Source organism: Filicampus tigris, chromosome 11 (assembly GCF_054856515.1).
Source record: "Filicampus tigris isolate MCC_2025a chromosome 11, RoL_Ftig_1.0, whole genome shotgun sequence".
Taxonomy (NCBI): domain Eukaryota; kingdom Metazoa; phylum Chordata; class Actinopteri; order Syngnathiformes; family Syngnathidae; genus Filicampus; species Filicampus tigris.
The window spans coordinates 7,190,206-7,205,453 of NC_141227.1; the positions used below are offsets into that span (position 1 = coordinate 7,190,206).

The window sequence follows — 15,248 nt, forward strand, 5'->3', positions numbered from 1 at the left end:
CACACTGAATGTCAGGTAGTGCTGAGCTTAACCCTCACGTGTCCAATTAGCCTTAACGGGTCACAAGGGAAAAGCTATTATTAGGGGATATTTGAAGTATATACCTCCTAAGACGAGGCAGAGGGCCACACATACATTTTTCATCTACAGTAATGAGAAATAGTCAAATGAAGCAACAATGAAAAGTACAGTAAGTAAAGCTGCCATCCCAGCGAAGCAATTACTCCCCTTTTGAGCTACTAATCTAAATTAAATCTCTCTATAATGAATGAAGTCACTGTTCCTTCTTTCACAATTGTGATTCCAAATTATAAATGTGTCTATCATTGACCTGATTGATGTGCATGATCTATCAGCCTCTTTGTGTCCAAGCCTTTTTGTATGTTTAAATTTTGTACTTGCATACATCTGAATGCATGTGTTCTTATGTCGCTGCAGCTGGGGGACTATATTTCAGAGATAGCCAGCAACATGATGCTGGTAGAGGAGCATGTCCTTTGGATGGCCCAGAACGAAGCAAGAGCATGCACTCGGATTGTTCAGTGTGTGGAGCGCATTGCTGATCAGGCACTGACTGGAGACAATCAGGCCATTTCGAAGGTATGATTAAAGAAAGTAGATGAAAAAAAAAACAAGGGGAGGTACAGTACATCACTGGTTTTCCTGCAACATGGAATGATGAGAAATGATTTAGCTTGGGAAACACTTCCGTTGTTTGTATGACGTAATGCGTTTTAAACAGTGGTTCTATAATGTGCAGATGTTTCATAAATATCTGTTTTTTAGGTATTTTATATGCACTCCCTTGACACTGTTTTAAAATGTTAATCTGTCTAAAGTTAATCTGCTATGATGTGTGACTTTGGTTTAGCTTGGTTGACTTCTAGGCTAGATATCCTGTCCAGCTGTTTTCTCTATTAGGCCTGCATGCTCTCCCACTATTCTTCTCCAGCTCTCGCCAAATAATTCTTCTTCTCCTTTTTATTTACCTATTCACATTGGTACATCTTTTCTCAGGTTTCCGCTAACATAGCTCTGGAGGCCTTTCTGATACGACCCTCCAACTTTGTTGGCCTGTCTTGCACGACACTTCAACAGCCTCCGTTGTCTACTACGTCGTCCCTACTGGAACGCCATGCCCCCAAGTACAAGGATACAAGACGGGACCATGACGCCATGGGCGAATCGTTCCTCAACTTTAAATGTGATACAATAAATCGAGGCTCATCAGCCAGTCATCTCAGCATGGTAACGTTCCCAAACTGTTTGAAAATCTGCTCTTCCTTGATTATTGTCTTTTGCTTACGGAAATCTACCTCATGCACAATGGTCATTTTGTTTTATTTCAAAATAATGTGCTATGTTCTTCACAGTACATTCATTGGGTTGATGGTGGACTTGTACAAGCACATGTAATTTAGGTTTTTCATAATGGCAACTAATATGCTTTCTGAAAAAATATTGTGCTGTCTTCTTGGCGTGCCAGAAATCTTGAACCAACCTTGCTATACCCCTATGTGCTGTGTGCCTTTGAAATTTGCCGTGACAAGATGGCGCACGTTTCAGTTTTGACATGACATGACAGATCAGCTTGTGATAAGGTTGGGGGACAGGTGACACAGCTGTTCATGGGAACTGTTAGATTGGTGTTAGTGAAGATTCTTTGTGTACAGCCTTGTGTAACTGTCACTCTAAATTTGCTCAATCCTCATGACACAATTTTTTTGCCATTCCACGTGGCAAATGCCTCTTCAGCAGGCAATATATTTACCAGCAGAGACTGACTAAAACATTAAGCTCTTGTGGCAGTTGCATTGCTCTACAACATTTTAAAAGTTCTACTGAACAGCAGTTTATTTGGTAATGAAATATTTTGAGTGGAGAGTAGTTGGTGTTAGTATGCTGGTCTGCCAAGAAAGAGTCAGTGGACATGTTTGTGCTACTGGGCTTATTCCACTTTCCTAATCTTCTCTGGTGAGACTGTCATGTCTCTGTGCTTGGGCAGCAGCTTAAGTACTTTGCTATATTTTACCTCAGGGCTGTTGGTGCAAAAGTGTGCGCATGTCCATGCAGGCTTATAAATCACACTTGGTCAGGACAATGCAACACGAGATAATTATTCCCAACGTCCCTTTAATGTTTCCGGATGGACTTTAAAATAGGAGGCTGAAAATGTATCTCCAAAAGGGGACTATAGGAGGTAGGGAGGACTTTCTGAAAATCCAATAAATATGAGCTTATGGTACCAGTCTATTCTGTTCTACATTATGTATCCGGCTCATTAAAGCTGCTCAAAAATCTGAGTTCTAATCACTTTCCTGGTACCTAATGAGATTTATGAAATAATTCCGTTACAAATTCAATTATATTTTTGAGGAAAGTAATTAGTAACTTTAGTTACATAACTTGAAGTAATTTGCGCAACACTGTGGGGACGTGATTCAAATTACTTACTGCCCTGTATACCTTCTGTTATGTAAAATGTTGAGCTTTTTTCTGATAAAACCCATTGGTATACATAACCAAGTTATTTGGTGGTTAGTTGACCAAAAACAACCAGCCAACTCGGGTTCAGTTACATCATTGCATATATGAAAGTTAATATTATGTAAATATCTCATTTATTTTAATGGTAATGGCATGATGGAAAAGGGAACCTGTTATCAAATTGAATCCCCATCTCAGCTATTTTTGCAAAAAGGAAAATGAAACATGAAGGGTGAACGTGCTTATCCCAGCCACTCATATGCATGGGCCTTCCTTGAAGCTCATTAGCCATTTCTCTATTGCTTAAGATAAATTTATTGCACGGCATGAGGAATTTTCACTTGAATAAACACATCTTCACCTCAGTTCACAATGCCCTGGGCAAGGTTGTGGCCATTTCACTTCATTCAGCTCCTTTGGATTCTGTTTTTGCATGCACTGATAGCCAGGTAATTGCATTTTGACCAAATTGCATACCAAATTATTCCCGAGGTGGAACAAAGGTATGTGTCTTAACAGAAAATGGAGCATATGAGTGGTTTTGCCTCAACATTATAGAGCTGTGGTCCATAATAACACCCATCATATCACTGGTATACAATACTGCTATATGAGTGATGTAAAAAGTAACTAAATATGACTCAGAGCATTAATGCATTAGTTGTACGATGGCAATGTCAAATCATAACCATCGGTCAAAATATAAAAATCTCTGCACTCGCACGTGGGAAAGTTCTCAGCAATTATTGAAGCATCTCATATGTATGGGGCCAATTATACAAGTGCATTATCTGTCTTGCTGTTATACGCAAACTCGTCCGATTAAGGTCTGATTATACCAAAGTCGTCAATTGGAATATGGGAACTAACCTGTCTGAAGGTTATACAGCATTGTAAAAACAACCATCCTCCTTTTCTGCATGGTATATGTGCCGTGTGTTTCAGGCTTATCCGGCAATCACAGAAATCATACAGTCAAGCAACCATTCACACTTGTGGACAAATTAGAGTCGAGGTCACCAACCTTTTTGAAACTGAGAGCTAATAGTTTGATACACCACTCCGAAACCTCAAATTTGCACATATTACCTTTAATGTTGCAATGTTATATGTTATCATAATATTAAAATATGTGAAGATATTGCTCATGGTATAATGATTTCTCACAATAATTAGGTAACAAATAAATATCAATATGCAACACTTCTATAAATGTCTGCAACTGTTCACATTTTCAAATGATCACATCAACAACATTCCTAGGAAATCACAATGAGTCATCACTGGTGAACTATTTTTGGAACAGGTCCACGGACTATTCATGTGGTTCTTGGTAGCTACCCGGTGCTTGCGGGAACCACGTTTGTGAGCCCTGATTTAGAGTCTTCAATAACGTAGCATTCATTTTTTTTAAATGTGTGAGGAAACAGGAAAACACACACAAGCATAAGGCGAACAGGCTAACTCCATACAGAAAGGTCAAAGCCAAGATTGGAATGCAGAACATTTGACTGTGAGGGAAATGTGCAATTGTCGTTCAATGTCGCAATTGTTCGCAAAACGTTCATCAGACGTTCATCAAGATTTTTCGTTATTTTTGCTGTCAAGAAAAGTACAGGCGAATGTCTGCTGAATGTCTGCCGAACGTCTGACAACTGTTTGGTGATAATGTGCAACCTTGAACGAACGTTGAAGTGAACGCACATTGTTTTACCTTTGCCAACAGTCAAAAATGTTCGCCCCTCAGTGGGATAGGGGCTTTATAGTGCATGCCACCTCCATCCCTCTGATTTTTGTTTTTTATGATCAAGATGGGCCTCCTTCAACGAGGCTAAGATTTACTATCATTAGAGACAGAAAATTAACTTTAATTCCAATGCGTCTCCTGCTTAACATCGGTTGAAAAGAATGGCAACTGATTATTTTTAACTCTGCCAAAGGAACCAAAGAAGCACAAGTTGCTGTTTTGATGTGTGGATGTAAAATGTGCATAACTTTTCTGAGTGGAAGCCACTGAATTTCATCCCGCTTAAAGTATTCTCGGAGATGCAGCTCAGCCCATCCTGTCTGGTTTTCTAAACATCTCAAACTGCACAAGCATTTTCTTTACTAGTGTCCTTGTACTTTTATATAGCTTTCATCGAGCTGAAATCTTTATCAAACATCAATAACAAAGATATTCTTTTGGACTGTGCATACTGGCCTCAATGGCTGCCACTTGATGTGCTAAAGAAATTTGAAAAAACAAAGAAAGTGGTCTTCAATGGGGTGCATGTCTTTAAATATACACAGTTCATCCACAACATTTTAACCACTTGCACAGCATGATACGCGTTACAGAACTATTTGTTTAATATGTTATTTATTGTGGTTATGGTTTGCCGTTGTTTTGAACTGTACTGCCCCATAATGATAAATGATGAAACTTTTGAAAAAATGCCTTATTTTCTAACTAGTGTGAATAAAAATGGCACAGCATTGGCAGTATGTGAAAGGAATATTTGTCCACTAAAAAGGCTTTTTGCGCTAAGAGTGTGATCTCTGGATGAGATGCATTTATTTGTATCAAGGGTGCTTTAATAAATGCACCCTATTCATACAAAGTAGCCACACTCCCTTAACTCTTCAATCAGCCTAAATACTCAGTTGAACAACATGCTGTGAATGCTGCACTGCAGAATCTTCAAAGACAGATTAGAAATCACACCTGTATTTTTTGGTCCTGTGATGTGACCTTAAGCAATGTGTTTGTTTTTCCAACATTTCCAGTTTCAGTTTCTCCATACTGCCAATCAGTGATGGAAGTGCAATGACTACAGGCTGACAGTTTTTGAAATACTGTAATATGACAGATTTTGAGGTTAATTGATCTTATTTACAGTGTCTTAATGGGGAAAAATGGGACATTCTCATAAGGCACTGAAGGACGAGGTGAGCATTCATAAATCGTACAACTATCACTGTCCTCCCACTGGCCTAGTGGTCTCCTCTACGTTTCTCTCTTCCTCATTATGTTACTTGCCATTTTGTCTGGCTGGTATAAATAAATGCCGCCTTGTTCTCATCTCCTAGGTGTCTAAGCATTCAAGCTTGATTCTTACACCATTATGCAGTTTAATGAATGAATTCTCTGGCTGTATGTCATATTTTTAAAACATTCTTGTTGTAGGTAATGAGTAGCAACTCAAATGGTACCTCTTAGATAAAACTGCAGCAGTATATACTGGAGATAAACAGCAACTCAAGTATCGATCTGTTAACACTAATATTGATTAATATCACTACCGATGTCGGAATGGATATTATTATTTGGATCGATCCGCCCACCTCTAATATATAGAGTTTTGATTTTCATACATCTATGAGGTTTCATAAAACAGTGTACGTGTTCAGTGGCTCACAGTTATGTAGTACATCAGAAACCTTGAGATGATGTGGGCAAGCAAATTTGATTTAAAAAAAGCTGTCAGTGTCTAAATACACCTGGACCTAACTGTTTTTAAATAATAAATAATACAATAATATGCTAAAGATTCCTGTGAAAGCAAATATCAAACTATACACGTTAAGCTGTGACACCCTCCCCCCCCAAAAATGTGCATACCATGATTATAGAATTCATTCATGACTATATAAGATGAGATAATGTCTAAATGTTGTTTAATGGGTTGTTCATTATTTTTTCTTAAACAAAGCATTTTATTTTAATTTATAATGAAAACACACAACACTCACTTGACACTTAATTTGGCACATCAGGAAATTCTGAGCAAACAATCTGCCACTGCAAAGATTAGGCCATTTAATTTTATTTGAAACAGCAGAAAATTATTAGTTTGATTGCTGTTTGCCTTCTACGTAACCGTCAGTTGCCAACCCACTACAACTAAATTCGCTTTTGTATGGAACTGCTTAAGAGCTAATTATCCGTAAATCACACAAGTATATGGCAATTTAGTTTATTTCCCAAGTCAGTTGGCACTATTTTTGAACTGCTGTGCAGATTGTATGGTTCATGGAAGGTAACAGTTTGGAACAATATTTACAACTTAAGACCTCTCCCTTCCTCGCCATTGACAGGTAATTAGTGGAAGCCTGTAGGCTGCATCCCCACCTCTTTCTCCGCAGACAGCCTTTCTCTGCTCCACAGAGCTTCAGTGCCTTTTAATTGCACCATGTGGGTGTTTTTATGTACTTATTTTTCCACTTGAGGGCTGGTGGAACTAGATGTATTTTTGCATTGTGGTGTGAGGGTTTGGATGTGTGTATGCATCAGCTGGCCTCCAGGTTAAGTCTCTATCTGGGGACACTGTTGCAGCAGAATTGAGCCAGCAGCTGCTGCAACAGTAAAGGGAAACACAAGCATCTGAAACAACCAAATATGACCCAGTTTATCTCGATTCAGTAAACATGCCGCTTTATGAATATGAGTGTTTAATGTGGTGATAATTTGCCTCTAATTGGAATACGTTAGGACCCAATGTGCACAGTTATCTATCTCAGAAGAAAAGTAGGATTAGTAACTTGTGCGTATACACATTGACCAGGGAGTTTGTGTGGTAAGATCACAGATGATGATTTTGTTTGCCCTGCATTTGACAAGCTAAATACAAGGAGTTAATTACATGCGTGTTAAACTGCAGTCAAACGTCCGATTAAAATGGCACTGGGTGTTAAGATTGTGCAGTCATTAAAGAGTGTATCAGTCAGTTAATTTTAATGAAAAGGGAGTTGGATGCAAGTGTTCACGTAACTTTCATGTATTGTATGCTTGTCCATTGCTGTATATTCCTTCAGGATGTGTAATACATTATATAACTGCCTTAATAGCCACATCAGCCACCATACAGGGGTGGCTCCATTAACATAAGTCATACCAATCATGTTCAGGACAAAGACTTACTTAAATGTTGCTCTTTTTCTGAATAGTGCAGCTCTATTTTAAATCTTGAACCAGACACATGCATAGTTGAGTTTTGTCATAGAAAACTGTCTCCAATTCACCCCCTAGATCATTCAGAAGCTTCAAATTTGATCTGCTGAATAAACAAAATGTCACATTAATTGTTTCTGGCATTTCAAAAATATTTACACAAGCAAAAAATGATCCATTCTGCCTGTCGCTTCTCATTTTGACTGTGCCTCATTGTCATGTTTACACTCAGCAGTGCACCTGCCTTAAAGGCACAAAATCAGGCATCGTAGTTTGTCTCAGGTTTGATAAATCAAGTTGTGCATTGTAAATTAATTTATTTGCATATACTTCACCCAGAACTCTCCAGATTAAATGTGCGGCAATTTAACACGCTTGGCAGACACATTCCTGAGTGTGCCCAGCTACAATAGCAGCTGTTTGCGTGAGCAATCAAGTTTCTACCTGTTTTTGCACATGCAAGCCTTTAATAAATCACATCTTAAATTGAGGACAAGATGATACTGTGCGTGGTGGAATGAGGAAGACAAATAGTCCCATCAAAGACTCAAGGCCAGCAGGCCCAGGGGACGGCTATCTGTTACCATGAGTGATTGACACAGATAAATTTCCCTTTGTGGAGAAGCAGGGAAGTTTTGCCCGTCTATTTCCTGTACACACTCTGTACAGGACATGTTGTCGAGCGCTGAACCATTTGTCCCAATGTCATAGTTTACTAAAACTGCCTCGGATCACCTGTGTCAGGCTCTTTTGATAGAGTCCAGCATTATTTTTTTTCCTCTATGGAGAGTATGTAATGGTCCATCTTTGTGCTCAGGTTTTACTTCATACAGTAGGGATCTCCAGCTCTACTGATCACTGTGAAGACATCATTCTCCCATTTGTCGAAAAGTTTGTGTTATCCTCTGAGGCTCACGAATGTAACACTATGTCTCCCACTTTTAGTACTGATGGTATAATACATTGGTAGAAGCATATCTTGTTTCATTCTGCTGGTTTCTCATTAACTCTTTGAACCAATTTTGAAGCTCTCTTCCTGGCAGGACCTCAAATCTTTGATATCCTCTGAATGATTCTTGTGTTTACTTCCCTGCAAAGATAGACCATATATGAGATCAACGGCCGAGCGAGGTGTATGTCCAAACATTAGTTTACACGGTGATTAGCCAGGAACATGGTTTTTGGTGCTGTGGCGTCGCATAATAGAGGATAACTTTATTGTCATGGTACATTGTACAACGGAATTGCATTCAGTACTCCTTAGCCGGTTGATGGACAACAATGGAGAGACAAATAGATGATACATAAAAATAAGTTATTGAAATGTCACAATAGTTAAACAAAATACATGACCAGAGTGTAAAAGTAGTGTCTGTATACAAACTTGGATAATTAAATATATAAATAGAGGCAGCAGACAGTTCAGTAAACTAAGTGCAACATTACAGTGTAAAGATGCAAAAATGGGAGTGCCTCAGCCAGTTCTTCTGTTTATGTATGAGTAAGATCACTGTCAAAAAGGCATATGCGTGATTAACGATTCATATCCATAATAGTAATCATTTGTGAGTACAAATTAAAATTGTGAGGGTTTGAAGTCTTTTCTTGAGGGTACGAATCAAAATTGTGAAGGTTTGATTTTTTTTCTTGTGAGTACGAATCAAAATTGTGAGCGTTTGACTTTTCTTGTGAGTACGAATACAAACTGTGAAGTGCCATTGTTTTGTGAATACAACTCTCACATCTTCCTACTACGAATCTTCACTACGCATGAATTGCCTGCTGAGGATACGAATCACTTTGTACTTTGTGAGAGAACGAATCTGCACAACATGCAAATTAGGCTGACGTCACGCAGAAGACAGGCAGGTCCTAAGGGGAGCTAATCGATCCGCAATTCCTCTCCCTGCGCATGCGCAGATAAGAATACAAAGATGGCGAACGCAAGTGGATCGGACGGCACTTCCAGCGGCTCAGGAGACGCATATTCACAGCAGGTAAAGTCAGCAACGTGTATATCCAATTTATTAATATGTATTTCATAAAGTCGTTCTATCTCAAATAATAGCTTTGTACTCAGGCTTACGGCGATAGATTGCAATCTAATGATGCATTTCACAGTTAGCATTAGTACTTGGCTAATGTAGCTCTGTGTTCAGTATCTGTCACCATACTATAGATTAGTCACATGTACCCACAATTTAGCACGTTAACAAAAATGTATGTATTGTATGGATGCTGTTGATAGCTCTTGCTAAATTGGTCGCTCCATTTTATTAATTTAAGTAGTCTCACAGAACTCCAAAAAACAAGGACATTGTAGTGTTTAATGCAAAAGAAAAAAACCTAAGCAAAATGTCCCATAATTTGTTTCTAGTTTGTAGACATGTCACAGAGTCCGATTGTCTTTGAGCTATCTTTAATAAAAATGTAGTGACACGAAAGGTCACTGAGGTTTTATAAAGCCATCCATCCATTATCTATACCGCTTATCCTCACAAGGGTCGCGGGGAGTGCTATCCCAGCAGTCTTTGGGCAGTAGATAGGGGGCATCCTGAATTGGTTGCCAGCCAATTGCAGGGCACACAGAGACAAACAAACATCCGCACTCATAATCACACCTAGGGGCAATGTAGAGTAATTAATCTACCAAGCATGTTTTTGGAATGTGGGAGGAAACCGGAGTACCCGGAGAATACCCACGCAGGCACGGGGAGAACATGCAAACTCCACACAGCGAGGACAGCAACAAGATGGCTCATGTCATGCCTGAAGAACAGTAGCAGTATTGATTCGATCAAAAAGACGAGGGTAAGGCTAATTCATTTTCTTTTCAACACACAGCATATCGTCATCTCTGTTCTGTGAAAAACAATTATGTCTATTTTTTTTTTTTTCATGTTAATGCGATGTCTGTAAAGCGGAAACACTATTCACGTAAAAATAAGAAAATTGAAAAAAATGGAGATGAGTGTTTTTCACATGGCAGCGACGATATGCAGCTAAAAATATAATTTTTTAATTCAGAGGCACATTTATCGATGTTATCATTTAGTTGAATAATTTATTTTGATTACATATTATCGAAGTTACCATCATCTCAAACAGTATTCTTTGTCTGATAAATATATTTATGTAATTATATTTTCAGAAATGTAGACAGTCATGTCCAGGTTGATCTCTTTGGTACGGTCGCAACTCTGACCCTGCATGCTGACTTGAAGTGTAACTGCAAGTCACCGTTGACGGCTGAGATCCAGAAGGGTTGGGCTGAAAAAACAGCAGAGTCGGAGATGGAAGCAAACACTGATGACAATCTAGATCGGCGATGAACACATGCCCTCAGATGGACCGCCTGACTTGGGGGACGATGTCAATGACGACGTGGAGATTGAAACTGAGCCACGAGAAAATGACAACAAAGAAATTAAAATACTTGACAAAATCATGAATACTAAATTGCTTGAATATACAACACATCAGAGTATAATAGACATCAATTATTATTCAATATCATGGGACGCTACGACCAGGCAATACTTTTTGTGTGTGAAATTGTATTTATGTACATTTCTGACACCACACATGAAGAATTGTTTGATGCATTTTCTAGGGATGTAAAGATTCATCTAAAATCCTTTCAAACTATGCATCGATGCAAAAAAAAATAAAAGAAATTAGAATCGATTCGCAACACCATGTTAACAATAGTCGCTCTCAAATTATTTGGCGCAAATTTTTCTCTCAAAAATGCCTCATCCCCACTGGAGAAAAAATGATTGGTGACGAAGAAGGGTGAAATATGTTTACAAATCCGATATTTCCTTTAGTATTTATAGGTAGTTTCATATTATTAGTGCTACTCAGCATAGTGTATTGTCTTTTGGTTCCATTTTAAAATTCACTAAACATTCATATTTACGGCCACAATTCAATTTCAATTACTGGTACTCTACTAAAACCAAGTCAGGAATGCTGGTACAACCTGCACAGTTTAGTACAAGTTGAATGTACTATCATATTGTCTTTATTCTTTTGTACAATACCTTCAAGAGTTCTAGCTGTAAGCTAGTGATAGTCATAAAAGAGCAGCAGCTTGCTGGTGCGATTATGCTGCAATTTACATATGATCCGATTAGTCAACTAAGCGCAACTCCTGTTGGTGAATAGTCGACTAGCAAAACAATAGTTTGTGACAGCCCTATTTGACATTTGAATCTGGGCTGGAGTAAATCATTACATCCAGAACATTTACAATGGATCTATTAAAATAATTTCCGGAGAAAACATAATGGGGTATGGTGAACAGGTAGGTATACTGATGATACCGCAGTGGACTTCGGGGGTGGTTTACAAAGTACTGCAGCTGGGCTGATTTGCTCAGAATGAAGAAACTACAAAAGCCAAATGTCAATTTGGTCTCGCTGAGATTGATTTCTTGGGCCACCGTTTATCAGCACAAGGCGCGGTCCCATTGCCCGCCAAAGTACAGGCGGTAGTGGATTTCCCCCGCCCAGCCTCAGTTAAGGCGCTGCAGGAGTTTTTGGCAATGGTTAATTTTTATAACCGGTTCCTTCCTTGTGCGGAGCACCTCCTGCAGCTTCTGTACGGTGCCTTGAGAAATAGGAAGGCTAATGATCCTATCGAGTGGTCTCCGCAGCATGCATTGGCCTTTCAACATGCTAAAGACGCCCTCGCAAGCGCAGCCCTCCTAGTCCATCCGATCTCCACTACGCAAGTGGCCTTGACTACGGATGCGTCCGATATAGCTGTAGGGGCGGTGGTTGAGCAACTCGTGGCGAATGTGTGGCAGCATCTTGCATTTTTCAGTCGTAAGCTGTGGGATAATGAACGCAATACAGCGTTTTTGACAGAGAGTTGCTGGCACTGTATCTTGCGACGCACCATTTTCGTTTCCTTCTTTATGGTTTATGTGGATCATAGGCCGCTTATGTTCGTGATGTCGAAGTTTTACGGAACCGTGGTCGGCCCATCAGCAGCGGCACTTGGTGGCCATTTCCGAGTTTACGACTGTCATTCGCCATGTGGCCGGCAAGTGTAACCCTGTGGCTGATTGTTCGTCACGCGCAATTGTATGTCCTGTCCAGCTCGGAATTGATTTCCGAGATGACTGCTGAACAGTCCAGCGATCTTGACATCCACAACCTCAAAGCGGTGGGTACGGCTCTTAAGCTTGAGGATGTGGTGATGTGTGAAGACGGTCCCGCTCTCTTCTGCGATGTGTCCACGGGCCGCCTTCATCCTGTGGTTCCGTTGTGATGGCGTCGCCGGGTTTTTGACTCAATCTACTCCCTCTCACACCCTGGCGTTCATGCGTCGGTCAAGCTGGTCGGGGCCAAGTTTGTCTGGCCCAGGCTGCGTAGGGACGTCAGGAGGTGGGCGGCTGCATGCCTGGTTTGTCAGCGTGCCAAAGTTCAACGGCATACCAGGGTGGACCTCGAACCTTTCCCGATTACGGCCAGGCGGTTCGATCATGTGCACGTGGACCTGGTAGGCCCCCTCCCTCCATCACAGGGTTTTACGCATCTGCTCACTATGGTAGATCGGACCACTAGGTGGCCAGAGGCAGTTCTTCTGTCCTCCACGACCACGATGGATGTAGCCCGCGCGTTCCTGTCGTCTTGGGTTGCGCGTTTTGGCACGCCGTCCGATATCACCTCGGACAGGGGGCCTCAGTTTGTGTCGGAGCTCTGGTGGAGTCTTTGGGTGTTCAGGTGCACCGCACTACTGCTTACCACCTGCAGGCTAACGGGTTGTGTGAACGTTTTCACCAGTTGCTTAAAGCTGCGCTGCCGGCTGCACTTTCGGATGGTAACTGGGTCGACCGTCTTCCTTGGGTTTTGCTTGGGCTATGTTCGGCTCCAAAGGAAGATCTTAACGCCGCTCCGGCTGAGTTGGTGTTCGGTCAGCCACTTCGTGTCCCCGGTGAATTTCTGCCCGAAGGTTCCGACGCTCGACCCGTTACCTGTTCATCGGGAATGCCCCTGACTCCTGCACCTGTTCACCATTGTGTTCCGAAGGTGTTCGTGCCGTCTGCGCTTATGTCTGCCCCTTTTGTTTTTGTGTCGCCCCTACAACCACCGTACGACGGCTCGTTTACGGTGTTTGAGCACGGTGACAAATGTTTGTGCTTGATATGGGTGGGCGTAGGGAGCGTGTCTCTTTGGACAGGCTCAAGCCGGCTCATTTGGTTGCAAGCGATGTGCTGTTGCCGGCTCGGGTCCCTCGCCGTGGCCGTCCTCCGAAGCTTCCAGCCTCACTTCCGTGTGACGGGGTTAAGTTTCGTCCTGCTCCTGTTTTGCCTCGGCCCCCTGCCCGACAGGTTTCACCTGCGCCACCTATGGATGGACTACGTAGTCGGTGTGGCAGGCTAGTAAAGCCCCCTGTGAGGTTTTTGTGTTGAGTCTCCTTTTAGGTGTTCGGGGGGGAGCTGTGTGGCGGACTTTAGGACCTTGTCTCTCACCCAGCAGGCATACGGTTCGGGGCGTGTTCTCATGAATGTTTTTTGGCGCAATATTGAATTGTGTGCAGTCTATTGTTGGCAGCCAAGGAATAAAGACGTGTTAACTAGTCAGTCGTATGCGCTCCTTTTTACTGCCACAACACTGACATTTCATATATTTTTCTAGGAATACACAATCACAAGTTTGCTCCATGTGGCGGATTCATAATTTGCTCTTATTATGCATACTAGATGTTGTATAGAGACTCAACTGTTCTACAACTAGGTACAAATAAAGGCTGCTGGTGGTTTGGATATGCCAGAGTTACCGAGGAGACGTAGAGTGAACTCCCAGTCAGCCGTTTTAATGTTAAGTCACCTGCATTAAAGCCAACTCCAATGAAGCTGACGTGCATATATTTATAATATACCAAGATATACACTACCAACTCATAAAAATATACACAACACACACTATCTCAGTGTCTACAAACACGGTATACTGTACTTATGTAATATTTGTGAAAAAAAAAACATGTAAGGACTACAACACTCAAGTAAGATTTTGAAGCGGATAAGCATCACTTGTGTCACTACATTTCAATTCAAACCAGTTTGCAGTATAACAAAATAGCCCTCTGTGATATGTCTTCACTATACAAGAAATTATGCACATTTTTTCTTTTGTATAAAACACTACTTGTTTTTTTTAGTTCTGTGAGAATGCTTTAATTAATCAATAAAAACGGAGTGACCAATTTAGCAAGAGCTATTAGCAGTATCCATACAATAATTTTTTGTCGATGTGCTAAATTGTGGGTACATAGACAGATACGTTGAAAACAGCTACATTAGCCAAGTACTAATGCTAACAGTGAAACGCATCATTCACTTGCAATCTATCGCCAGAAGCCTGAGTCCAAAGCTATTATTTGAGACAGAACGACTTTATGAAATACATATTAATAAATTGGATGTACACATTGCTGACTTTACCTGCTGTGAATATGCGTCTCCTGTTTTTACTGCGCTATTAGAAGAATAACTTACATTCTGTGTGACTGAAGTGTCTCTCGTATGCAAATGTTTAATGCCTCATGTCAGCACCTGAAATAAATATCCCACTTTCTTTTCTTGACATAAATAAAATGGCTTTCTGACTTTTTACCTGTTTAAAAACAAAATGACAATAAACTACAGGAACACCATTAGTTTGTCATTGGATTGTCGAGGGCACAGAGGCGGAACCTCTGCTTCACAGCATGAAAGATTTCCGCTCACAATACGTGACCAGGCTAAAAATAGATTAGCTATTGGGCTCACGTATACACTATGGCATCGCAGAAGTACCCCGGGGTGAACAAG

General features: G+C 40.8%; 1 protein-coding gene across 2 annotated transcripts in view; it reads left to right on the top strand.

The window, feature by feature from the left end:
- The window catches only part of adgra1b (adhesion G protein-coupled receptor A1b), a 206,699-nt gene that overhangs the window by 93,139 nt on the left and 98,312 nt on the right, over positions 1-15,248 (top strand). For both annotated transcript variants that reach the window (XM_086045684.1, XM_086045686.1), the window contains exons 11-12: positions 439-600; positions 1,018-1,248. In XM_086045684.1, coding sequence (XP_085901810.1) covers positions 439-600; positions 1,018-1,248 — 393 coding nt within the window. The remainder of the gene's footprint in view (positions 1-438; positions 601-1,017; positions 1,249-15,248) is intronic.